The sequence below is a fragment of the Acartia tonsa genome, chromosome 4 (genome assembly GCF_053477335.1).
Source record: "Acartia tonsa isolate MP-2025a chromosome 4, ASM5347733v1, whole genome shotgun sequence".
Classification (NCBI taxonomy): domain Eukaryota; kingdom Metazoa; phylum Arthropoda; class Copepoda; order Calanoida; family Acartiidae; genus Acartia; species Acartia tonsa.
Genome location: NC_137263.1, coordinates 20743076 through 20770007, shown reverse-complemented (window position 1 = coordinate 20770007; position 26932 = coordinate 20743076). Strand labels below are relative to the sequence as shown.

The 26932-nt window shown below is 31.8% G+C and overlaps 1 protein-coding gene across 1 annotated transcript; it reads left to right on the top strand.

Annotated features, from left to right (window-relative positions):
• Positions 1 to 757: 757 nt before the first annotated feature.
• Positions 758 to 26932, top strand: LOC145316395 (uncharacterized). Its single transcript, XM_080156866.1, has 3 exons — positions 758 to 1072; positions 15444 to 15619; positions 24532 to 26932. Exons 1-3 carry the CDS (start codon positions 1010 to 1012, stop codon positions 24707 to 24709), a joined length of 417 nt encoding a protein of 138 aa, XP_080012992.1. The 5' UTR covers positions 758 to 1009; the 3' UTR covers positions 24710 to 26932.

Genomic DNA, 26932 nt, shown 5'->3' with positions numbered 1-26932 from the left:
AATACTTTTGGGAGTGGTGTGATATACAGCCCAATGTCCCTCCCTTAGATTCTCCTCTTTTAAGCAAATCTCGATGACGCATTCTACCTCTTTTATAGTTTCACATGTGCATTAACCTTAAAATGTTTTTTTTTGTCAGAGTGCGAGGGACAATGGGCTGTTTATTCACTGGTCCCCAAAGTTTTTATTCGTTGGCCAAACAACTTTGGGGACTTTTACAAATTTTGATTGGTTGATTCATTATGTTGAGTGTCCAAACGTTTAGACTACTAATTTTAATCTACAGAAAGGGTAATCATTGGGAATGTACATCAATTTATAGGTCATTATCTTATCCCTTTAGTTCCCTGATTTTGTGGACAAAGTACCTATTAAATTACATTACCCTTACTGCTCAAAATATGTTTCTAATCATTCTATGTTTACATTGAAAAGACAAAAAAAACAAAGCAAAAAACTCCACTAGAGGAAGGGGTTGGATGTACAGGCTGTAATATCAGAGGGGAGGGGTGTGCATATGGGTGTTTACAGGGGTAAAAAAGGTGGCCAAGGCAGACTACCGGGCGCCGAATATCAAACAGATACACATATAAACAAATCAAACAAACTTTTCTCTTGTCCCTTTTTTTATGTCATTTCTCCAGCACCTTATAGCTCTGTATTTCTCCATTTTAAAATCCCCCCTCTCTCTCCTATCCTATCCCCCTTATCTGTTTTTCTCTCTCTCTCTCTCTCTCTCCCTATGTTTGAAATGCACAGACACTGAGCTATCTCCATCTCTCTCTTGCACAAATATCTCTCAGTTTCATATCAATTATTCTTCCGAGAGGTTCAGCGGAGATTCTCTTGTAATTATAATTACAAGGATATAACATTAAAACGTGTGACTTTAATTGCTCCCAGCATAACATATATTCAGCCCCCCTCCCAAGGCCCTCACAACCGCTAAATAATTTTGTGAACTTTATTTCTGAAGTGAAAAAATACTTCTCCGGCCTCTTTGTTAAAAATGGTCAGAATTACCGGCTTCTCATCTGGCAGTCTTCTGCTTTACTCCCTGCTGGTTTTAATGGTAATATTTCACTTATTTTTGTCAATTTTTACCAGGGCTCGGCCAGGGAGTGCCTTAGCCGCTCATAGGCCTAAGATTTAAGCCCGCTAGCATGACAAGACAAAGTTTTTTTTTCTCTCATAAAGATGGATTGTCTGTTTGGGACCAGGTTTATACATTTATAGTATGACGATTTCACTCAGGTTTACACGCGGCTGCCGAGCCCCGATTTTTAACCAAAAATTTTGTTTAAAAATACTATTTATAAAACAATTTTAACAACTTATTTTTATCATATGAATTAACAAAATTATCTTTAAATACAAAGAAACATATGATATAGATAATTCATAAAAGTTATGAAACAGGTTATCATAAAAGGAAAATTATTAGATGCATGAAAGTATATCAAATGAATGGTGGGTAGACTTAAAAAAATATACAACAGTATGTTTTGTTTTCATTAAATCTTTCCTAGAATACGTGAGGTGGGGCTGTAATAAGAGGCATTCCATTTTAGGGAAGGTTCAGGGGGGTTCAATTCACAAAAAAAGAGGGGGTGAGTGCTGGGGGCAGGGAGTTGTCGGTCAAGCGAGATAGAAAGCTTGTAAAGAGATCAGGGAAAGATTCTAGAAATTATTTTTTTATTGCTGTGCCGGGAGGTTAATTCTTGGAAACAAATAGTCTAAATCTATTTCATTTCACGTATTTTATTTATATTACATTTATCTAAAAAGCTATGGCGATTTTTTTCAAACAAAAAGTAATAAATTCTTACATTAGTAGTAAGTGTCTTGATAGCATACATCCTTTTATATAAAGTAGTAAGAATTTTTTTGTTTGAAGCTAAAGATTTCAATAGCCTTGTAATGGTTTTAGGCTATTTTTTGCCTTTTTCTTACCCCTTTGACTACAAAGCCCATAGATGCTAGGAGCGCATCCGCTTGTAAATAATATATTTTTATATATTTTTGTAGAATTTAGCCTTCTTTTATGCTATTTATAACAATTCTAAATTTGCATTTATTTCAATGCAAAAATAAGAGATTGTCAAATTGAATTTTGCACGCATATTGACATATGTCTACACGAATTTGCCAATAGTTCTATATTCGCAAGTTCAGCAACTTAGGGCCGTTTGCCGACAATTTTATGTTTTTTAAAGTTACTTTGGAATGTTTTTCACTTGAAAAAAAAACAACATTTCTTAAAAAAGTATAAATTTTAAGCTGCCATCCGTTTGATACAGAATAGTTATTTATCGCTTCGTATTATAGACAGCTCTTCGCAAATATTAAAATGAAAAATTAAAATTAAAAACAGTTTTGTTTACCCTAAGGGGCCAAATTTCCAAGCAAAAAACATGTACTAATTTTATCAATTTTCAATTAAATATTTGTAGGTTTTTGTCTGTTATACGATGCCAAACATGATTTTTCAATGTGGCTTAGAGCCGGTTCTAATCCAGGAGATATTAATTTGTTTCGAAGCCATAAAATAAAAAATACAATACATATGTAAAAGGGAACTAATATAATTTTGGAGGCAATATCTTTTTATTTCAGGTGAAATATACCTACCTCGTTACTAAATAAGCTACCGCGCAGAAAACGTTGAAATAAATTTACTAATTAAACCTTAACACGATTAAATTTAACTTTTTAGAACAGTTGTATAAGCAACATATAAACAAGGATGACAACATCCATAAAAGCGAAGCACTAAAACGATAGGACAAACGGACATTAACACTTGTATAGTGTCAGATCGAAATAATCATAATATAAATGTATAAGAGTCAAAGCAAAATTGTAAGTAAATTTGTTGAAAAACTGCTTGATTCAGGATAATGTTTATGGACATACCCACATTTTTAGGACTTGATTATAGAGTTGCCTAGCTTATTACATTATACTGTGTCGTCCCAGAAATCAATATACAAAAAATCAGATCAATCGGATGATTAGATCACATAAAAATTTGTTGTTAAAAAAGTAAAAAAATCAACGTGTTTAAAATGGACGTACGGACATTTTGGTGATGATTATAGAGTTGCTACGCTTTCTAAATCGTACCTAACTATTAAAAGAATCACTATGCAAAATTTAAAATCGATAGGACAATTCTAACATTCCTAAATTAACGAAAAAAGCTATCCGTAACGGTCGGACCGACCCTAATTATAGAAAAGCTTCGCTTTTAAAAAGTACGAAAAACGCAAAACAATTAAACACAACATAACACAAGGAAACTATATTGCACTGTACATGGAGGCTGATAAAATATGTAATAAACTAGTTTAAATCTTATAATTTTCTATTTTTATATCCACGGAAAGCTGTCTATAAAATGATGCGATATGTAACCATTCCTCTTTGTTTTTGTTGAAAAGAGTAATTAAAGTTGTGGTCTATATCTGTTGGAAATAGCTTAAAACCTGTTTATGCCATAATATTAGACTAAAACAATAGAGGGGAAGGGGTTAAATAACATGATGTCCCCACCCCTTTTCAATTGGGTCTTTGAAAATCAACCAATAGGGAAAACTAACATAGCTAAGTCGCTACAAAAGATCAGAAAGCAATTTGCTAGCAGACGAAAAAAAATCCCGAACCAAGGGCTCCAGGAAGTTATCTGGTTATAGATTTATTGCCATAATAATTAGCTTTCTTGTTAATTGTTAGCTGTTAGAATCAACACGCGGACAAACACACATCGTATTACTTTAATATTATAGGAAATTCATTTTTATGTAACAAATTTAACAGACACATTTTCCTCTAATAAAATTCTCAAAATGCTTTTTAGCCAAATAAATTTTTAATAAAAGTATTTTGTATCTAAATGTTAAACAATAGATTTGGATATTATTAGAATTTACTAGATCTTGAATTGTTCAACTTTTTTTATGAGATAAAACAGATTTTTCTTTATAAATTTGAACTTTTGTTCTTATGTAGACAAATGTGAATTGTTTTATAAAAAGTACGAATTATTTGTAGATTCAATTTGTCCGCAAATCGCTTATTTTGTGACTTTACTAAACCCCCCCCCCCCCACTCCTTTCCATAATAGTTATTTATCACATCGTATTATAGACAACTTTTTGCAGATTTAAAAGGAAAAATTGTAAGATTAAAAACAGTTTTGTTATCCCCTAGGGGCCGACGGCCCGGGCTAACAAACCTAGTATTAATTTCATGATTCTTATTTTAATATTCGTAAAAAATTGTCTGTAATACGAAGTTCTACATGATTTTTTAGTATGGCTGAGAACTGGTTCTCATCCAGTGGATTTTAATCGGTTTCAAAGCAATACTGGAAAATGCTAATCAAAAACTACCCTGTCAAACGTTTATGCCATTTTCATGTAAAAATTAGACCAAAATATTGACGACAAAATGCTTTAAAGTGAAATTGGGTGAACGTAAAACGTTTTAATAATAGCTGTAAGGTTCGGCAAGGTTTAAAAAACAACTGACTTTGACGTATTATAGCAAAGCCCTGAAAAAATGAATCTTTTGGGTCAGTCAATTATAATACCGTGTATTTTTTCTATGTTCTGATGTTTTCTTTTTTTTTTTACAATAATTGATATATTATTACTTGGATGTTGCACCAGATTTTTATGTACTCTGATTAAATAATGCTCGCAGCTGGCTAAATTAACGATTTAAACCCACCCACTTCCCTCCCACTAAATGTACGACTACAAACTGACCTATAAATGAGGTCCATAATCATATTAACAAGCTAAATTGACGACAAATTTACCCCTGTCAATATATTCACATCTATCCTATATATATATCTTTACAATTGATCCCCCTTCCTCTTCCAAAAATAAGGTCCACTTACAAATCCCAGGATTGTACCCAATTGTCTACTCTTTAGTTTATTTGACATTTTCCTTTTCAATTTTATTATTTTAGCAAAGCTAGGCCTGAAACTTCTATAACAAGGGTGAAAATACATATTTAGTATAGCTATGAAACAGATTAATATCGGCTGAATAAGAACCGGTTCTTTCAATACTGAAAAAGCATGTATAGCATCGTATTATAGACAATATTACACGATTATTAAAATCAAACTCTAAATTTTATAACGAGGAAAGCTGTCTAAAATACGATGCGATAAATAACCTATTCTCATAAAAATTAATTTCTTTGTGGTTGACTTTTAGTCAGTGTTGTGGATCCGGATCCGCAAGGATCCGCATTTATTTGAGTCCAAGGATCCGGATCCTGGGGTATAAATTTATGGAAAAATCTACCTAAATTTATATAAAATAGTCACTTACAAATTTACAAATTTTACAAAGGAGGACATCATCTCAGACATTCTCGTGATGAAAGCCAATCTTTAAGGTTTAGGTTCAGACTTGAAAATTAAAAGTATTTTTGACTTCGAGATTAAAGAATAAATATTTTTTGAAAAATTTGGTGATTATATTTTTATTGTTAAGGATCCGGATCCGGATCCGCACTGACCAAATTTGGAAGATCCGGATCCGCATACAATCAATGCGGATCCGCAACACTGCTTTTAGTAATCAAAAGTTCTAAATTTATCGGATTCCACAACATTATTGAAAATGATTTTTTCTAAATTTTTATTAGCTTTGGGATAAAAGATATGATTTTATTTATAGCTGTATGAATTTTTTATGTTATGCAAATTTTGAATAAAATTTACAAAAAATATTACTGTCAGACTGTCACAAAGTGATAAAAAAATCAATGTTATATAATCTTTTTTCCTTTTCATCAAGAATTTTTTTTATTTGTCGTGTCAAATGTTCATTCACTACATCTAAGTCATAAAGGAATAGAGTTGGTTGTCTGCAAGGCTATAGTAAATGATGGTAGATAGTAAAAAGTTAAATTAAATTATGTAATAAGTTTACAATTTTTAATTTTTTTGTTTAAACTTACAACAATTGAATATAGGTATTGTTTCGTTTTGAGTTTTAGATAATTTACTAATTTTTATGATTTACAAGGACAATGTTTTTCAATATTCATAACAACAAGCTAACAAGTATTTATCTTGAAAAATGTATATAAAATAGCTTACTGAAAGAAAAGAGTGTTTTTACTTTTTATTCAACTTGTCACTAAATACAAAATAGAGTCTTTACTAGAAGTGTCGGACAGACGTTCGGACATACCCTAGGTATCGTAGACGTCCAAGGCGGCGCCTAAAGAAGTAAATACCCCCCCTAAAACTTTGGAAACCCTTATTTGAACCACCAAATTTTAATTTAAAAACTACATGAAATTACCCCCTCAAACCTTTAAAACTCCTTATTTTACCCCCTAGAAATAATAAGCTTGGACGTCTCTGCTAGATATAGAGTAGCTGCATTACATAAAGTATATCATGATTCAAATCAGAGTAACGCCCCAGAAAAAATGCATATTTTGATTTTTCAAACAATGTCATATTGAACAATGGAAATTTAATTTTCAATCCAAATAAATTAAATGAAAATTATTACCTAAAAATTGCCTCTTAATTTATAGATTACTTTTGAAGTAAAGCTCCTCTATCAATAAGATCTGTAATTACATCCCTCTGACCCTATCTACTTTGTTTAATGATGAATTTAAAATGTAGATAACTTAAAATATGCGGACTGCCTGAAAAAAATATGTCTTTAGAGGTATATTTACAATACATGTAAAAAATTAAGATATTTCGCCAAATCCTATAAATTTATTAGGCTAGCATAGTAGTTAGATTGTCTAAGCCTTACATAAATATAAGAATTAGGAAACCCATTTACAAGGCTAGCTTAAGGAATTATATAGGATTTGGCCTATCTTTATTGCATTCTTTTAACTTAACGCCAACTGTTATTACTGCGTTACTTAATTGGCATTAATCATTGAAAAAATCCAGCCTTAAATAATTTTGATTTGATTGCCAGGATGTAACCTGAGTAAAAGTTTGCAAATAGGAACTTTGTTATCTTATTGAATTTGTATTTGGCTGGATGGTTTGCAAAATTATAGTAGTGCAAAAATAGATCTAATAAATGCAAACACACACACACACACACACACACACACACATACATACACACATGCACATCTCAAACATACCTTTGACATCAAATAGCACACATTTATACCAGAGATCTAAAGGGATTAGACAATGGTCCATAAATTGATTTACATCCCCAACGATAATACACAAAATTACCCATTCTGTTGATTTTAATTAGTGGTTGAAACGTTTGGCTACTTAACTCAAGGAACAAACCAATCAAAATTCAATAAAAGTTCCCAAAGGTATTAAGCTAACGAATAAGAAACGTTATTATAAAACTTTGGGGACTAGAGTAATTAACAGCTCATTGTCCACTTCCTTCCTGCATTTATACATACAAACACAAGAAAATCAAAAGTGCCAATTAAAACCTTTTAGAAACCTAATTAAACATATAATCTGATGTAATTTCTGGCATTTAAAGTAATTTTGGTTATCAAATGTTGTATATCTATTTTTTAGATCTAAAAGTTATGAGAATCAAGCTTTTTAAAACAAGTTTAGCTTTAAAAGAATAAAAATGTCTTGAGCTATAATGTGGATTAAAATAGAAGGAGTTTCTTAAAATTAATTGCTCGTCTAGTGAAAAGGATTTAGTAAATTTTTGGATTAATTGAAGACAATTGAGACTTTTTAACACGACAATCGTGTTCAATATAGCTTATATAGCTTACACACCCTAACTATATATGTAATTATGTTAGAGGCCTCTAGGAAAGTATATCCCCCCCCCTATTTTAAATTTTATGTTTTTAAATGAAAAAAATTTTGTGGTTGTTTAATTTTTTTCCCAAGGCCTATGATAAGCTAGATTGTAAAGGAGAACCATATCGGGGTAGGAGTTAACAAGATCCTTTAGTTCACACACAAAGACATCCTGTTACTTTTATATAAGAATTAAAGCAGGGAGTATCTTTTTATTGTAGGATTGGCAGTGATTACGTTTTAGAATGCATTTACTAGTATATATATCTTTATAGAGCTGGAGGCCTGCATATATTTAGTTCCTTCTCTTAAAAGGAAGGGATTAAAGGTATATAAAGGCATATAAATTGATGTTCATCAAAAATTATGTTACACAAAATTACCCCTTTTGTAGATTAGAATTAGTGGTTGAAACGTTTGGACACTCGACTTAATGAACAAAACAATAATATTCTTAAAAGTCCCTAAAGTTTTTAAGCCAACGAATAAAATGATGTTATTGAAATACTTTGGGGACTAGTGTAATAAACAGCACATTGTCCCCTTACTTTCTGCTTTAAAGGACAATAAAATCTTTAAACTTATTTGGCCTATATTGATTCATTGGTTTACAAATTCATATTACCTAGGCATTATTACCTATTTCTTTATTTTATTATTAACAACTATATTAATTTTTTTTTTACAATTTTTGAGACTAAGATTTCTTTTGAATTGAGATAAAATACTTCTATATGAGTAGTAAAAGTTTTTTTTTTATTTTCTGAAGCTTAAGATCTTAATAACTACTTAATTTATTCGGGTCTCTATTTTTGGTAAACTTCCTGGAGGTCCCATGTTAGTTTAAGGATATTTTACTTTCAGAATTAAGTCTTGGGATGGTTATAGTCAATTAGATAAATTTCTGGAGAACATAAGAATGTCTAATAATCCCACCCATTAATAAGCCACAGTCATTAGAACAAACATGTGATAATATCCCAAGTGATTAAGTTGACCGTCTGATGGATCATCTCTTCCTAATTAATTAAAATTGCAAATAAAATTGGAAAATAAGGCAAAAGATTTTACTGGTACAAAACATGGATGTAAAGGGATAAGACAATTGCCCATAAAATTGAAGTATATCCCCAATAGTGACACACAAAATTACCCTTTCTGTATATTACAATTAGTGGTTGAAATGTTTGGCCACTCAACTGAATGAACCAAGCAATTAAAAATCAACCAAACTTATAAAATTTTTATACATGTGATCGAATCGTAACTATATTATTTCTTTCTTTGTTAAAAATAATGAAATGTGATGGGTAATTTTTACAATTTTTCATTTTATAATTATAATTAGAAGTTACTAGTTTTCACTTGATTTACAAGTAAAAAGTGGTAGAAGTAATAACTGAAAAACAGTTCCTTAACCCTATGACTTAGATTTTATGCCATTCCATGTAGTTTTGTGGTGATTTCCTTTAAACTACCTGGTGTGCACTTTAACTGAACCCCTTATTTTTAAAAATAAACTGAAAAAACGGGGAGGGGGTTGTTCTTTCCCCCTATACCTATACCTGCGGTGCCCTAACATTGCAAAAGTATCTAATAAATCCTAAATAATAATTTAGATTTCTAAAAAATAAGGGGGGGGGGTTCAATGCTCGAAAGGCATTTGAGAAAAAACATTAGTTTTGAAATTAAAGTTTGATAAAATCACAAGATTTGAAAGCACATGTCATGCAGTTACATTTCCTATGTCCAGTCCAGCAATGGATATATTATTACTTGGATATTGTACCAGACTTTCATGTACTCTGATAAAATAATGCTAGCAGCTAGCTGGCTAAAATAACGATAGCCCTATCCACCAACTTTACCCTATCGCCTCCCCTCCTACTAGATGAAAGAACTGACCAATAATTGAGGTTCATATGACGACAAATTTTCCCCTGTCAATATATCCACGTATATCCTATATTCATTGCTACGGCTCTAAAGACAATTTATTCAGTGTCAAAATAAGAATTATGGGCCGACACAATGACGCACACACACACACACACACACACAAATATCATACATACTTGTCTTTCCATGTATAGGGGTAATTATGTTAGCATACCTGAAATTCTATTCAGTTATGGTAATTTCTCTTTAAATTTTTCCTTTTGATTGTCAGTTTAGATCAGGTTAATCCATCAACAATTGGAGTTATTAATTTTAGGAAGCTTCACACATAAGTCACAGGATGGTTTTAGGCTATCACCAATCCCTTGGGATTTTTTTCTTGTTGCTTTCACTAGAACCTTTTCTTGAACAACCCAACACCCCTCCCCCCTTATTTAAACGAACATATAGGGCTCTATACCTACGTGGTACTATGCCTCAAACCTTTACTTAACCTAATCTAACCTGAAACAAGTCTCAAAAATACATTATTTCTTTTAATTTTGATTGTGCTCTATTTACATCATTTACATCTTACATAGAATTGATAATAAGCTTCTGTTAAGATAAGCAAAAATAGACATCCTATAATATAAAGTAATAAGTTTTTTTGTCTTGAATTGGTTTTAGGCTATTTTTATAATCTTGCCTTCTAGTTGCTAGAGGCGCAGCCGCTAGTTAAAGTATATATAAAAGGCATTTTACACATTAAATCTAAGTTCAACAGACAGGATTAAAAAGTACAACATGTTGATAAAACATAAACAAATTCCCCCCCCCCCCCCACCCATAAGTATGATTGTATAATGGAATTTAAAACTTGTGCCCAAGAGAGCTGAAAAATTTCCAGAAATGAAAATGTATGAAACATAAATTGTTAATGAAAAGTGACATTAGCTGGGTAATGGAGTGTAACGCCAGCCCCCCATCCCCCACACACACCCACATGCCAATGTTTAGTGTTTACTAACAAGGCTTGCACCTCTGAAATATTTAGACGTTTAAAGAAATTTCTTAAATTGTGTCTTTTAATTGTTAATAAAAAAAAATACTGAATACTCATTTCTGTTAAAACAGATAAAATGGATGTTTTATGAATTATGATTGTTTTAAAATTAAAGTAAAACAACAGAGGGGGAAGTGGTTAAATAACTGTATGTCCCCACCCTGGGTATCCCGTGCAAACTTTCAATTGGGTCTTTGAATATCAGCCAAAAGCGTCGGAAATATTAACACAGCCAAGTCGCTTCGAAAGAGCAGAAAGCAATTTGTTTAACTGTTGAAAAAGGTCCAAAACAATGGATCTAGGTAGTTATCTGGAATATCTATCTATACTTATACATTTATTGTTTAAAAGGCTGTTTTAAAGCATGTGTTTTTATTGTTATCCTTGCTGCATTTCCAAAGGAAATTTATATACTTGTTGAATATCAACACCATCTAATTAATTGTAGAATGTTGTGCATATTGGACTATCTAGGTTAGCTAAACATACAAGAACAAAATGTATAAAGTTTTTGGAGTACATTAACTAATGTCTTGGGATTGTTAGGTAAAGTATTTACAATCTAGACAGTTGCCAGGTCATTCCAGCAGGGATCTAAAGGGATAAGTCAATGGTCGATAAGTTAATGTACGTCACCAATTATGATACACAAAATTACCCTTTCTGTAGATTACAATTCGTTTGAACACTCAATTTAATGAATCAACCAATTCAAAGTCCCCAAAGTTGTTAAGCCAACGAATAAAAATCGTTATTAAAAACTTTGGGGACTAGTGCAATAAACAGTCCATTGTCCCCACTTTCTCTGCCATTCCAGGCAGGCACCCAAGATAATTCATTTATGTAAAATATTTATTTCTTATAGACAAAGCATCAATAATTTAGTTTAATTGTTCTCAACAGGTATAGAATACAAATTTGTAATATGACTGTTAAAACCTTGACAACCCTGTTGAGACAAGTATAAAGATGTTGACAACCCTGTTGAGACAAGCCAAGATGTTGTCAACCCTGTTATTGTCTACTCGTACATAACAAGAGTATATTTAGTGCATTTTTTCTGCTAATCACCTTGCAAAATATCCTCGACCTATCAATTGTAGGGGCGTGCAGGGGGAGGTGTTTAGCTAGATGTTACACCCCTTTGGCTTTCTTATTCGTTGGCTTACCAACTTTGAGGAATTTTGTTGAACTATGAGTGGTTGGTTCATTAAGTTAAGTTAAGTTGTAATCTACAGAATTGTATCATTACTGGGGATGTACATCAATTTATCGGCCATTGTCTTATCCCTTTAGATCCCTGACTTGGAGATGAATATGTGCGGTATAAACATCCCCCCTGGCAAAACCCTGTGCACGCATCTTGCTACACGTAACTCAATACTGCTCCGGCTTCCACGTGCTAAATAAATGTTACTTAAACTTTTGTAATTAATATAATTTTAAATAATTAAAATGTGACTTTCTTATGTTTTTAAAACACGACAAGAAATCTTAGAGTTTTTTTTGTAACGGCTCGTAAAAAGATTACCTCATACAAAGCGATATATTATAACTTGGATGTTGCATCAGGTTTTCATGCGCTCTGATAAAGTGATGCTCGCAGCTGGCTAAAATAACGATACCCCTATTAACAACTTTTACTCCATCCCCTCCCCTCCTACTGTATTAACGAACTGACCAATAAATAAGGTTCATATTTTCCCCTGTCAATATATCCAGTATATCATATATCCATTCTCATACATGCTTACCTTCTTTTTCTAAAAGAAGAAAAAAGGGAAGGGGGTAAAAGTAGTAAGGGCATAAGCTACAGAAAGGTCAACTTACTACCTATACGGAGAAACAAAAAAAGGGGAAGGACAGGTGCAAGGAGGCCTACATGAGCCTAGAAAAGTAAAATAAGATTTTAAGATTACTCTCGAGTTAGAATCTTAATAAAATTTTATAATATAAAAACGATTAAATTAGATATAATTAACTTTATACATTTATTTTTCATAAATTCAAATTATAATTGGTTATAGAAGTTTAATAAACCTTAAACATAAAAGGGAAAGAACTCATTCAGGAGACGGAAAATGTAAGGGCAAAACATTAATTTCAAAATAAAGAAATTAAGGCAATTTTCCCTCAAGTTTCTAGTCGAGCACTGATCCCCCATTCCCTTATCTTGAAATGAATTGAAAGTAAGAAGAGGGGGGGGGGGAACAAGTTTTTTGTGTGTTCGTATTGCTTATTGGGTACAACGTTAGGTCACCGCAGGTATAAGCCCTGCAAAAAGTACTCCCTCCCCCTTATATACAACTTATTTTAAAAATAAGGGGGGGGGGGGTTCTGTGCTCGTCATGCACTTGAGGGAAAACAGCGAAAATAAAGAAAGAAGGAGTTTTTATTCTCTTATATGTTACATAAAAAGAGAGAATAAGAGGAGAAAGATAGAGAGAGAGAAAAAAAGATAGAGCGATATAAAGATAGATAGGGAGAAAGAAAAGAAGAGAGAGATAAGGGCATGGAAAGATGGGTAAATAGGTGGAATAGTTTTACAGTATGGAAAATTTTTCTACCTTTGCCGCTCAGTCATAGTACAAAAATATCCTAAAGTCTTATCTAAATGTATGTTTTGTTAGTCAGGGTGGGAGGAGACATTGGTCGGTTTATTTCATTAGTCCCCAAAGGTTTTATAATTACGTATTCTTATTCATTGGCTTGACAACTTTGGGGACTTTTATTGAATTTTGATTTGTTGGTTCATTAAGTTTTATTAAGTCCAAACTAATTGTAATCTACTGAAGGAGTAACTTTATGTACCATCATTGGGTATGTACATTTGTGTATTATTATTGGGTATGTACACCAATTTCTCGGCTAATGTCTTATCCCTTTAGATCCCTGTTTGTTTGTACTATAATTATTTACATATTTGTCTTTGTCATTTTATATAAAGATAACATTGATAAGATTTTATCATTTTTAGGAAAAAGCTAAATTGTAAAACTTAAAAAATAACTTAGTAATTGAATAATTAACTACAAATACATCAACGTATATTCTATCTTCTATAATACAAAGTAGAACGATGTCTGTCTGTGTGTTTGTCTGTGTGTCTGTTTGTTTGTAGCGAAGGATCTCGCTAACCGCTGAACCGATCGGGTTCTCCTTTACAGGGTAGCTTCTCATAGGTCCCGGGAAGGTTTATAACTATTTTCTTGGGTGGTGGGACACTCCAACCTTCCCAAAAAAACTAAAAATACCCCCCCTCAAATTTTTTTTTCTTTTTAAAACTAAAATTAAAATAGTGGGGTCGACTACCCCCCCCCCCCCAAATTTTTTTTAAAATCTTTTCTTTAAATCTAAAATATGAAAAATTGGTTTGATTTAATCTCTTGGGGCAAAGCCCCTAGAGGCTAGGGGCGAAGCCGCTAGTCAATAATACAAAGTAGCTTGATGTCTGTCTGTCTGTCCGTCCGTCCGTCTGAAGCTTAAGATCTCAGTAACCACTGAACCGATCGGATTCTACTCTTCAGGGTATATACCTATTGGTCCAATGGTGGTTTTAAGCTATTTTCTTGGGGGGTGGGACACCCACCCCCCAAAAAAATGAAAATTCCCCCCACCCAAAATTTTTTTTTTCTAGAGAACACAGTAGACTATGAGCAGCACCAGTAGTAATTTTCTTTAAAACACATTAGACTATGAGCAGCACCAGTAGTAATTTTCTTGAGTACACATTAGACTATGAGCAGCACCAGTAGTAATTTTCTAGAGAACACATTAGACTATGAGCAGCACCAGTAGTAATTTTCTTGAGAACACATTAGACTATGAGCAGCACCAGTAGTAATTTTCTTGAGAACACATTAGACTATGAGCAGCACCAGTAGAACTTTATTTTATTTTTAATTATCTCTATGGGCAAAGCCCCTAGAGGCTAGGGGCGAAGCCGCTAGTCTATAATACAAAGTAGAACGATGTCTGTCCGTCTGTCTGTCCGTCTGTCCGTCTGTCCGTCTGTCTGTCCGTCTGAAGCTTAAGATCTCAGTAACCACTGAACCGATTGGGCTCTACTCTTCAGGGATTATACCTACTGGTCCTGTGATGGTTTTAAGCTATTTTCTTGGGGGGTGGGACACCCCCAACCCCCCCAAAAAATGAAAAATACCCCCCCCCAAAAAAAATTTTTTTTTTACTTTTTCTTTTTAAATCTAAAATACAAAAAATTAGGTTGATCAAACCTCTTGGGGCAAAGCCCCTAGAGGCTAGGGGCGAAGCCGCTAGTATTATATAAAGTAGTAAGCTTTTTTTGTCTGTAGCGAAGGATCTTGCTAATCACTGACCCGATATGGTTCTCCTTTACATTGAAGCTTCCTATAGGTCCTGAGGTGGTTTTAGGCTATTTTATTTTATAGATAAAGTCTGGGTATTTTTCTGCCCTTATTTATCCTTTAGAATAGAGCCTCTAGATGCTAGGGGCGCAGCCGCTTGTATCTTATATTAAAATTCATCAAAAGTCCCAAAAGTTGTTAATGCAATGAATATAAAAACTTTCCTCCTTCTGGGAAATTTTATATCACCATTAAAATATCTTTTAATTATCATTAACAGTTAGAATTGTTTGATTTTCCTTAAACACATTAAAAAGTTTTTTTGTACTTATCTGATTAATTATCTGAATTTATTTTGTAGATAGCAGACACGTCACCTGCCCTGCCCAGACCCGACCTCACCAACCTCAGGTCCTCATCATCTGGATTCAGAGGAGTGAAATCTAGTGGCTGGGGACTCAAGCTCGACACCCTACCCCTGAAGGACATACAGGAGAAGAAGATAGATTTTCACAGAGCAGTTGATCATATACTTAGGTGAGTTGTTTCTCGTATTCATTCGAAACCGATTAATATCCCATGGATTAGAACCGGTTCTCCTCCATATGAATTTTTTTTGTCTAGCATCGTATTATATCCAGTTTTATATAAAAATGTTCAATCATAAGATTAAAACCAGTATTATATCGGCAAATCGTGGCTAAAAAAATGGTTTTATGTTATAATTGTATATTTTATATCCGCGGAAAGCGAAAAATAACTATTATGAATAAGTTTATTTAAGGTTTGGAATTTTTGACAACTAAGATATTTTAATTGCTGTTTTAACAATATTAAGCATAAACTTAATAAAAAAGTGATTCATAATCATAGCAGAAGAGAAATATTTATAAGTAGTGGAGCTATAAAAACAAATCTAGACTTACTGTCAAAATATACACGGGTGGAGAAAAGTTCACAATAAATTTCAGTATCTTATCTCACATAACAGCAGAGAAAATTCCATTTTCAATTTTCCTAAATATATTTACAGACAAACAAAAGGAATTCTGTCTGTGTGTGTAACGAAGGTTCTCGCTAACCACTGAACTAATATGGTTCTCCTTTACAACATAGCTTCTCTTAGGTCCTGGGAAGGTTTAATAGCTGTGTACCACCACTCTTCTAAGAGAAATCACAAAAATAAAAAAAAAATAAACATAAAAAGCCGCCTATGCTGATCTTAACATAGATTGAAAAAAAAAAAATTCTACTTGCCCCTAGAGGCCTCTAGGGGCGTAGCCGCTAGTGATGTACATAATGATAATGAAGTTGTTGTGTGCATATTTGTCATGATAATGTGTTAATAGTTATTTCTCGCATCGTATTATAAACGGCTTTCCGCGGATATAGAATGTACAATTATGAGATTAAAACTAGTTTTTTTAGCCCCGAGGTGACGAAGTCACCGGCTAAAAAAACTAGTTTTAATCTTATGATTGTACATTTCTATATTCGTAGAAAGCTGGATATAATTCGATGCGAGACATAGTTTTTTCGTATGGATGAGAACCGGTTCCTATCCACCGGATTCGAATGAATACGAGAAACATACTTATTATCAACAACTAGGTTTCTATCCAAAGAAGTCAGCTATATTTTGGGATAAGACAATGGTCGATAAATTGATGTACATCCCCAATGACGATACACTAAATTACCCCATCTGTAGATTACAATTAGTGCTTGAAACGTCAGGACTCTCAATATAATGAACCAACCAATCAAAATTCAATAAAAGTCCACAAAGTTGTTAATTCAACAAATAAGAAAATGCCATTGTAAAACTTTGGGGTTTAATAAACAGCCCTATGTACCCTAAAATCTCTTTTTACACTTGGCTTCAAAAAATAGCCTAAAACCTGCAATGGAAAACAAATTCTTGATTTACCGATCTATCAGTTAGAGAGATATTAAGATGCCTACTCCCATTTAAATAGATTAGATTAGTGCTTCATGTGAATGCTTAGTTTACACGGTGCATGGACAAACGTACAAAACATTAGAAAGTATGCTACGCTTCATTAAATTGTTCAGCTCAGCTCTTTAGCATGATGTCATTGTAGTAAGAAGAACTATTATCAACTAGACCTGCGTTTCATTTAAAATCAGTCAAACTTTGAATATTTAGTTTGTTTTTATGATATTTTTATGCAAGGGACGTTAAGCTGTTTATTACTCTAGTCCCCAAAGTTTTATAATAACGTTGTCTTATTTGTTAGATTAATAACTGTGGGGACTTTAATTGAATTTTCATTCCTTAAGTTGAGTGTCTATAAAAGGGTTAATTTTGTGTGTCATCATTGGAGATGTACATCAATTTATAGACCATTGCCTTATCCCTAGTTTTAATGTTTGTCTGACTTATCATTAAGATCCTTAAATATTTCTTTTCAATGAAACTTTCCAAATAATTGCCTTCTAAATATATCTACATTTTAAGGTAGGCTTAGAACTCCCCTCCCCCCCCCCCCCTATTTTATGAGATGATCCTATAGGCTAGGGGCTCCACAGCAAGAAATTTGCAGAGGCATGTTAACGGGAACAATATTTACATATGTTTTTGCATACTTAGTGGGAGGGGGGGGGGTATTAGGTATGGAGATTAAATGGAGGGGGGGGGGGGAGATTTAAGTAAATTTGCAACAAAAATACATATTATTTAAGGCACTGCTTTTCTACAGTTAGGGTCTGTATTTATCAGTATCTCACTCTAAGAGATTAGTTGAGACTATTTCATTTTTGAAAATGTCTAAAAGTTATGAAAACTTATGTCACATGTTCAAGTGTTGTTTTGCTACGATTTGAGTATCAAAACTATTCCATTATTTATCATATTATATATATTTTTCTGAAGCTTAATATTTGAGTGAGTTCTCCTTTATAAGGTGGCTTCACATACGTCACTGGATGTTTTTAGGCTATTTTTAGCAAAGATTTAATCATTGGGATGGCTTTAGGATATTTTCTGTTTCCTATTAACTCTTTTTGACATTAGAGCGCAGCTTTACTACAATATTAACAATGTCTATACGTCCTTTGATAATTGATTTATGAGCTGCGCTTTTATGGATATTATTATTCTTGTAGAACATGTATCTTACATATAAACTTAAGTATCACAACGAAGGATAACATTCAAAGGACTGAAAATTAAAATTTAGCCTTTTTAACAATTTATTAAGGTGTCATTATAGTTTTTTTCATAAAAAATATTACTTTTTAAGCAAAATATCATAGTGAAATTATATTTTTTTGTAAAAATAGCGGATACGCCCATAGAGGCCTATAAGGGCACTTGAAGCTGGACCCCAGAATAGTTATAAACCTTCCAACGACCTATGCAAAGCTATATGGTAAGGGAGAACCATATTGGTTCAGCGGTTAGCGAGATCCTTCGCTACAGAAAAAATAACATTTCAATAGGAATAATGATGAGAGATCTGTTTTTTTATTAATGTAAAAAAACTAAGTTGTTAGTTAGTTTAGCAATTGTAAAATAGTTTCATCATGTGAAAATTTATAAACTCCAAACTTGAATTGTTAGCCAATGAAATCACTTCAAGTCAGAATGATCAGTGTATTTTCAATCATTTTATATTTTAATTATTAGCAATTTATTTTTCATTTGCTGATTTCACAATAGATTATGAAAGCGTTAATTTTACAAAGAATAAATAATTGTTTCGTTTTAATAAGAAAAATTAAAAATATGTTTAAAATTACCTGTGGTCAATAAAAAATTTGAGTAAAACCGACTTTCTGATATTTCTGAATTGTGTTTATATTCTTAGAAGCCAATTTTTCAGTTTTTTTTTATTATTTTCTAATGGTCGCAGTCCCTTAAGGGTGGAGGAAATTATTAGTTATTTATCGTGTCATATTATAGGCAGCTTTCCGCGGATATTAAAATAGAAAATGTCTGTAATACGATGATATACAAAATTTAAAGTATTGCTTAGAACCGGTTCTAATCCAGCGGATACTAATCAGTTCCGAAGCCATACTGCAAATTATATTATACAGATTTATGAATGAATTTGAATTGAACAAAATGCTGATTTTATGTCTTGAAAATTATTGATTATTAGATTACGCATAGTTGAATTGAAGTCTGGTTAAAACAGGATTGTTAAACTTTGACCTAGGGGACACTTCTGGGAAAAGTTTAATATGGGTCTTTGATTTGAATAACATTATATTACGCCTTTTAATCACAAGGCCGTCAAAAGGATAATTCAATTATTGAAGGCTAAAAAAGACTTTTTCATTTTATTACAATTTGTGTCATTAATTTTCAACTTACAACAATTAGAGTCCATCCTTAAAAGATCACTCTAACTGTCGATTTATGCATGTTATAATCGTCCTATTGATTTAAACTTTGTTTCGGGATTCCTGTACTTGTTATTTAGAATTTTAAAAATTTAGAAAGGTTAATAATTCAATTTTTTACATGATGAAGTTATCCTGACATTTGGTTTTTGAATGGCAATTTATCTAATTGAATGTCAACAACTTTGGGAACTTTTATTGAATTTTGATTGATTGCTTGTAATCTAAAGAAGGGGTAATTTTGTGTATCATCATAAGGGATGTACATCAATTTATCAGCCATTGTCTTGTCCCTTTAGATTCTTGGGTGAGTTCTAAATAAATTTAATCTAAATAAAGTTAATCAAGAAGGACAATATACCCAAGCTATAGAGTGTTTGTTCTGCAAAAAATATGCATAATTTTGATTAATAGCAGCGATAAAATAATTATGATATAAAATTCTAAAAGGTTTCTCTAATATAAATAATTTATTAGTCTACATAAATTTTAAGATTTTATATTTTTTGATAAAAACTGTCAAAAATGCATTTGACGACCTAAAGTCTAATATTTCTGTTTCAAGAAAAGTTTTCATCAAGTTTTATCTTGTTTAGCTCTACATTTATCATATTTTTAAAAGTTAACGGACAGTTAGCTCTTTTCGTTAATTTGAACAGGTTAAAATTGTCCAATCGATTTCAAACTTTGCATGATGATCCCTATAGCAATTAAGGTATGATTTAGAAAGCGTATCATCTCTTTATTCGTTCCTAAAAAGTCCGTAAGCCCATTTAAAACATGCTGAATTTTTACTTTTTTACAACAAATTTTTGTATGTTATAATTATCATATTCTTCTGATTTTTGGAATACATTCATATTGCCAAAAGGTACAATGTTATCAGCGAAGCATCTCCATAAACAAGTCCTAAAAATCTAAGTGTGTCCTTAACCAGTATCCTGTATTTAAGAAGTTTTGCAACAAATTTGCTTTCAATTTTGTTTATACTTATGCATTAATATTCTGCTTATTCAGTTCTGACACTCTACAAGTTTAAATGTTCGCTTTTCCTACTGTTTCAGAATTTCGCTTTTATGGATGTTGTCATCCACGTTTTAGTATGTCCTTGTTTAAATTAAAAATGAAGCTAAAAATAGATAGAAATAACTAGATAAAAAGTTTGACAGATTATACATGAACTAATCACGCTGGATCAGGGACCTCAAGGGATAAGACAATGAGCAATAACTTAATGTACATCTCCAATCATGATAAGCAAATTTACCCCTTCTGTAGATTAAAATCATTGGTTTAATAGTTTGGACCTACAAATACTAGTTTATTTTAAGTGGCCAAAGTTTTCAAGAAAGCGAAAAAGATAACGTACTTGGGTACCAGACTAATTTATAGTCCAATGTCTCCTCCCTCCCAGCACATAACGGAAAATAAAAAATGCTTGAGAGAGATGAACTTAGCAATACATCAAGAGACAATTGTTTTTTTTTAATTTGTTTTACTCCAACAATCGATTTAATATTGCATGGATGTTGCACCAGATTTCCATTAACTCTAATGAAGTGATAATTGCAGCTGGCTAAGATAACAATACTCCCCATACAACCCCTTACCCCCTCCCCTACTACTGGATAAAAAGGGCGATTTTTGTTGCTTAGCAACTTAATTTTAAAAGAAATTAATATAAACAAATATCTAAGGTACACTATTTGCAGTTAATGCCCTAAATTTTTATATATTTATGACATTTTTTCATTTACTAAGAAATATTTAAAAAACTTATGTTATAAATATTTAGAAGATAAATTATCGGCCGATATTGTTTTTAATCTTTTAAATTTAATATAAAACACTTTTTTTTAAAAAACAGTCGCGTGCATAGTGATTTTCTAAGGAGTATACCCCTCCCTCACGCCCCCAATATCAATATTACGGGATTTTAAGGTTAGAGGTTGCGTGATTTTTCAAAAATATCTATTTTTTATTAATCTTAATTAAAACTTGGGGCGTGGTCGCTAACTTTAGCTTCCCCCACCCCCCATAATGTTTGAGTTTTTTTGCAATGAGGGGGGGGGGGAGGGGGTAATTTGATAGATAATTTTTTTTCATTTTCCATAAATATAAAACATCCCTGCAATCTAATTTGTTCTTGGAATGATAACCCCTTCCCCCCCCCCCACACAAAAAAACACACACACACATAATCATGCCCAGTGCCGCAAGGGGGGGGGGGGGCAAACAGCTCTGTATACCCAATTGATACGCTTATGAATATAACTTAACTTTTATATAATTGTTATTTAATTGGCAGAGTAGAAATTTTTTGCCGATTTCGTGTTTTGAAATCAATTTTTCAATGGCAAATTGATTTTGATTCATTTAGAAATTATCTTTGAATTTGCTATAAAAATAAGTTTTTTTTCTAATTAAAAACAAAAACTTAAGTCGAATATTATTGAAAAGTACTTCTAATATTTTTTTTAATCTAAAAAAAGTTCTTAAACTAGATTTATATTTTTATCTATTTTGACAATGTCGCTTAAAGTTTCTTTTCATATTCTATATTTCACACTTTTAATTCTTTAATATAAAGTAGTAAGGTTTTTTTGTCTGAAGCTATATATATCGGAAAATGCTTATCCAAATGGTCTGTATTTATTAAGGAAGCTTTACAAATGTCTTAGGGTGATTTTAGGTTATTATCCTGACCTCAATCTTCCTCCCCTAGAGGCAAGGTGAAAAGCTTCTAGTGTTAAATAAAGTAAAAAGCTAATTTTTACCAGTCTAAAATCGCTACGCAATCACTGGTGAGGGGGTTTGTTTTTTTTTTGAGGGGGGGGGGGTGGGGTTCATATTTCTGATTGGGCTGACAAATTTAATAAATAGATGAATTATTTGAAATCTTTATCAATGAATTTTAAATTAAAGATGGCTATTAATGTTTTATCTTAGGGAAGGGGGAAGGGGGTTTATTATAATCAAATAGGATATTTATATAAAAAAGTTACTGTTGCTTGCATATGCAATGTTATGTGTCAAAATTTTCAATTGATATTAATTTTTTTCCATGTACTATATTATATTTTTTTCATTCTAACATCTATTTTTATATTATATAACTTGGACTAAAGATTTAAACTTTGAATGATGCCTTTTTTCAGTCTGATTTTAATAAAATAATTGTAAAAACAATAATTAGAATAATCCAATAATTTCTAGTTAAAGGAGACGCGTGCACAGTGCTGTGCTGGTGCTGTCTCTTAATTCTATTTCTTGACCGCCGAGATACGTTAATTTATCCTACGGGGGACTTTCAAACCTTTACTTAACCTAACATACATTGAGCATAAATAATACGCCTTTTTTAAAAATTTGGTGGTGCAAAATTCCTTATTCGTTACTCCAGGGGGTGTTTCACCGTCCAACCCCCCCCCCCCCCCCCCACTTTTTAATTTAAAAGATTGTAGTTTGGTCCAAAAAAATTTTTATATTTGCCATTGCAAAAATATATCAATCAAAGTAAAATAATGAATTATTTAAATTGACCAATGAGAGAGCTTGAAATTACAGCTGTCCCTTATGATACTGACCAATAGGAGATAAGTATTTTCGTAGGCAGATGGTTCAATAAAGGTGTTTATTCTAGAGATGAATAGATTTTTGTTTAATACATTATTTACAGAAATAAGGCGAGATTTTGTAACTAATATACCATATATTTATTTATCGCATATAAAAAGGTTTCCGCGGATACAAAAATGTACAATTATAAGATTAAAACTAGTTTTGTTAGTCCCGAGGAGGAGAAGGCAAGGGCTAATATGGTTTTAATATTATGATTGTACATTTTATATACGTAGAAAACTGGATATAATACATGATTTTTCAGTACGACATTGAACCGGTTCCTATCCAGCGGATATTAATCGGTTCTCAGTCAAATAACAAAAATAATTTTAATCTTTTAATTCTTCCTTTAATATCTACGGAAAGCTGTCTATAATACAATGCGATAAATAATTATATCCTATAAGTAGCGCAGCTTTAAACTCTTGTATATCATTCTTCTGTCTGTTAACATTTAAACAATTTATTCCACTTTGCTTTTGTGTTAAAAAATTTGTTGTTAAAACTGTTATTAGTGCGCTACTCATAGACATTAAATGTAATTATAAATGAATTCCATGAATAATAAAGACTGATATAGTATTCATTTAATCACTTATAGCTGTCAGGGAAGGAGAGGACATTTGAATGTTTATTAAACTGAGCTGGATCTTTAAATCATTTTAGTGGTGAGCCAGATCGGGGTGAGACAGAGGGATGAGCCAGATCGTGGTGGCTCAACTCGATCTGGCTCACCACTAAATGATTTAACGATCCAGCTCTGGTCCCCAAAGTTTTATGATAACGTTTTTTTATTCGTTTGCTCAACAACTTTGGGGACTATTTTTTAAAATTTTGATTTGTTGGTTCATTAAGTTGAGTGATCAAACGTTTCAACCACTAATTGTAATCTACGGAAGGGGTAATTTTGTGTATCATCATTGAGGATGTACATCAATTTATCGGCCATTGTCTTATCCCTTTTTATCCCTGTATAGCTGTACTCAATGATACATTAAAAATGACCTTGCTATACAAATTTTTTCTTCGTTGGCAAATAATTAGAATTCATGCAGCTTTTGTACATAATTTTTATTACATTTGATTACTTTGTAATTAATATTGCATCATACATTAGTAAATTTTTATTGAAAATGTTTTATTTTTCTGAAATCTTTACTTAAAATTGATGAATTGCTCAATTTTTGCTACTACGCCCCTAGAGGCCCCTAAGATGGGGGAAGTTAAATCTCCTCTTTTCCAAAAAGAAAAAAATACAATTTGTTGGGGTATTTTTCCTAGGAGCAATTTCTCTTGGGAGAGGTGGGGTTCAATCCTCCAAAATAGTTATAAACCTTCCCCAGACCTATCAGAAGCTTCACTTAAAAAGAGAACCATATTGGTTAAGGGGAAACGAGATTTTTGCTACATCCTGTTACCTAATTATATAATAATATTTTCTTTCATTTCAGTCAGAACAACTCTCCATCTCTCCGCCTGGCCCTGGGGGACAAGCTGTTCCTGCACCACCTGAAGCTGCTGGTGGAGCAGCCCAGCAAGAAGCACCTCAACCAGCTCCAGAACAGGTTTCTCACCCTGAGGAGCAGACGGACAGACGAGGTCTCCAGCAGGTTCTTTCTCAGAGACTAAGCTCTGGAACTAACAAACCCCCGACAAGAAATAAATATGGACACAATATAACAAAATAGACAAATTTACAAAAAGAACTTTTTTTACAAAAATGTGAAAAAAACGACAAGAAACTTGAAATGTGGCTCACTTTATCACAAGACCTTATATTTTTTTATGAAACTACCGAAAAAAAACGACCACTTATTATTCGACTTGCAAAAAAAACTTGTCCTATGTCTGATTTAACTTATTTTAAACTATTATGTACAGTTTCACAAAAAAATTTTGTAGAAAAAAAGCATGAAATTTAATCAAATCATTTGAACAAATCATTTTATGACATATAAAAATTATCTATAGCATACACCCGTCATGATTTATATTAAATCTTTACATCTAGAGCACTTAAATATAATTCTACAAGTTTTAATTTAAATGGTATTTAAAAATTTAAGTGCCGAGTTCAAATGATTTATTAAAATTTTCAGCTTTAATGAATTTGAAAAAAAGGACAAAATCATCATTTTAAAAACTTTTTAGGAGCTACACGTTTTTCTTACTCAAAAAAACTCACAATAACCCCAAACCTGAATATATTGTATTAAAGGATCAAAACTTTTTAAGAGACTTATTTTTCTTTTTTTAATTGAGTTTTAAATAGAAAATTTTCGTCTTTTTTTTGCTCCTCAAGATCATGATTTATTCTGCTATGTCTAATAGTTTAAAGTTTTCTTTATGTTATCCTATGAATCTAACTTAAAATGTATTAGGTGTTCTATAATCATTTATTTATAGGATCTTTTAATGAAATTAATTTGAAAATTGTTTTAAATCTAGTATTTTTTTCTTTTGATAATATTTTCTAACAACCTAACAGGCTTAAAAATGCATTGTGGTCATTCAAATCATGATAGTAGGTATACCTTGTCTTCTACATGGATTAACCAACTGATTTTTAAACCTATTATTTTTACTCCTTGAATAAGAGAACTAGGGCTCGGCAGCAGCGACCAAGCCTTAAATAAAACCCGTGTACATGTTATGATTATTTTTAAAAAAGAAATTACGATATTTTTGTCAGTTTTTTGCTTCCAAATCATTTTTAAAATTGTAAAAGGTTGATTTTCCTGAGGCTTACATGCGGCTGACGCGCGGCTGCCGAGCCCTGGAAAAAACTTCTGAAACTTTTCATTTTCTCAGCTGGACATTTTCAAACTTTACTTTAAACATACTTTTTTAAAACTATTTTTAGATGGAAAAAATAAAATTTTTTTCAAAATTTGTTTTTTTTGAATATCTTTTTTTCATAGTTGAGAATATAAACCCTAGAGTTGTTAGAATTTATTTACATTTGAAATGTAAACACTTAAATGTAAAAGTAAATATTGATAAATTCCTTCACACAAAAATTACATTTTTTTTGATTTATTACCAAAACAAATATTCCTGTTTTATGTTAAAATTTTGTTTAAAAAATTAGTCAGAAACCACAGGTTTTTTTTTTCAAGCTAACTGTTGTCCAATAAAAAAAAACTAGATTTAAAGAATATTTTTTTCGATGTTATTTTATTTACAGGTTGTCCTTCAATTGTAAAAAATCTTTTTTTCTTCTAAATACCTACTCAAGTTAAAAAACAGGCTTGCACATGGAAAAGTAGGATGGTGTAAATCCCACAAAAATATATTTTCCCATTGACCTATCTCTGTGCATGCACCAGCCTAAAAGTCCCACCTGTATTTATAATAACCTTGATTTTGATCATGAAACCTGCCAATCAACTGGTAGGCTCACATATACAAGCCAATATTTTTTACAAGGTTTTTCAATTAAGGTGGCACAATTATGGTTGCGCTATTTATTTTAACTAATGAAATGTTAAATTATATATTACTATAACATAAATTTTTAAAAAAATTATTGCGCCTATAATTATTTGTCTACCTTAATACAGTTGCCTTGAAATGCCCCTTGCCTTTAATAATCTTCACAAAAAATTTGATTTTTTCCATAGCTCGGGGGCTCCTATATCACGATCACACTTTTAAAACACACACACACACAAGAATCAGAATTTAAATTCAATTAATATTTTTTTATGTAAAATGCAAAGTTTTTCTAAAATAAGTTTTTCAATTCAATGTGAAAAAAATCTGAATTTTTGTGTGTGTTAACTGTTTGAACCTAAGCTATAAAAATTATCATTTTATTAAGTGTTCATTTTGAATAAATCCATATATTTA

Bases quoted from the DNA above. Each gene is read 5' to 3' on its own strand.
- LOC145316395 (XM_080156866.1), top strand. From the start codon at position 1,010: ATGGTCAGAATTACCGGCTTCTCATCTGGCAGTCTTCTGCTTTACTCC. The intron at 1,073-15,443 runs GTAATATTTCAC...TTTATTTTGTAG, and splicing joins ACTCCCTGCTGGTTTTAATG to ATAGCAGACACGTCACCTGC. The intron at 15,620-24,531 runs GTGAGTTGTTTC...CTTTCATTTCAG, and splicing joins GCAGTTGATCATATACTTAG to TCAGAACAACTCTCCATCTC.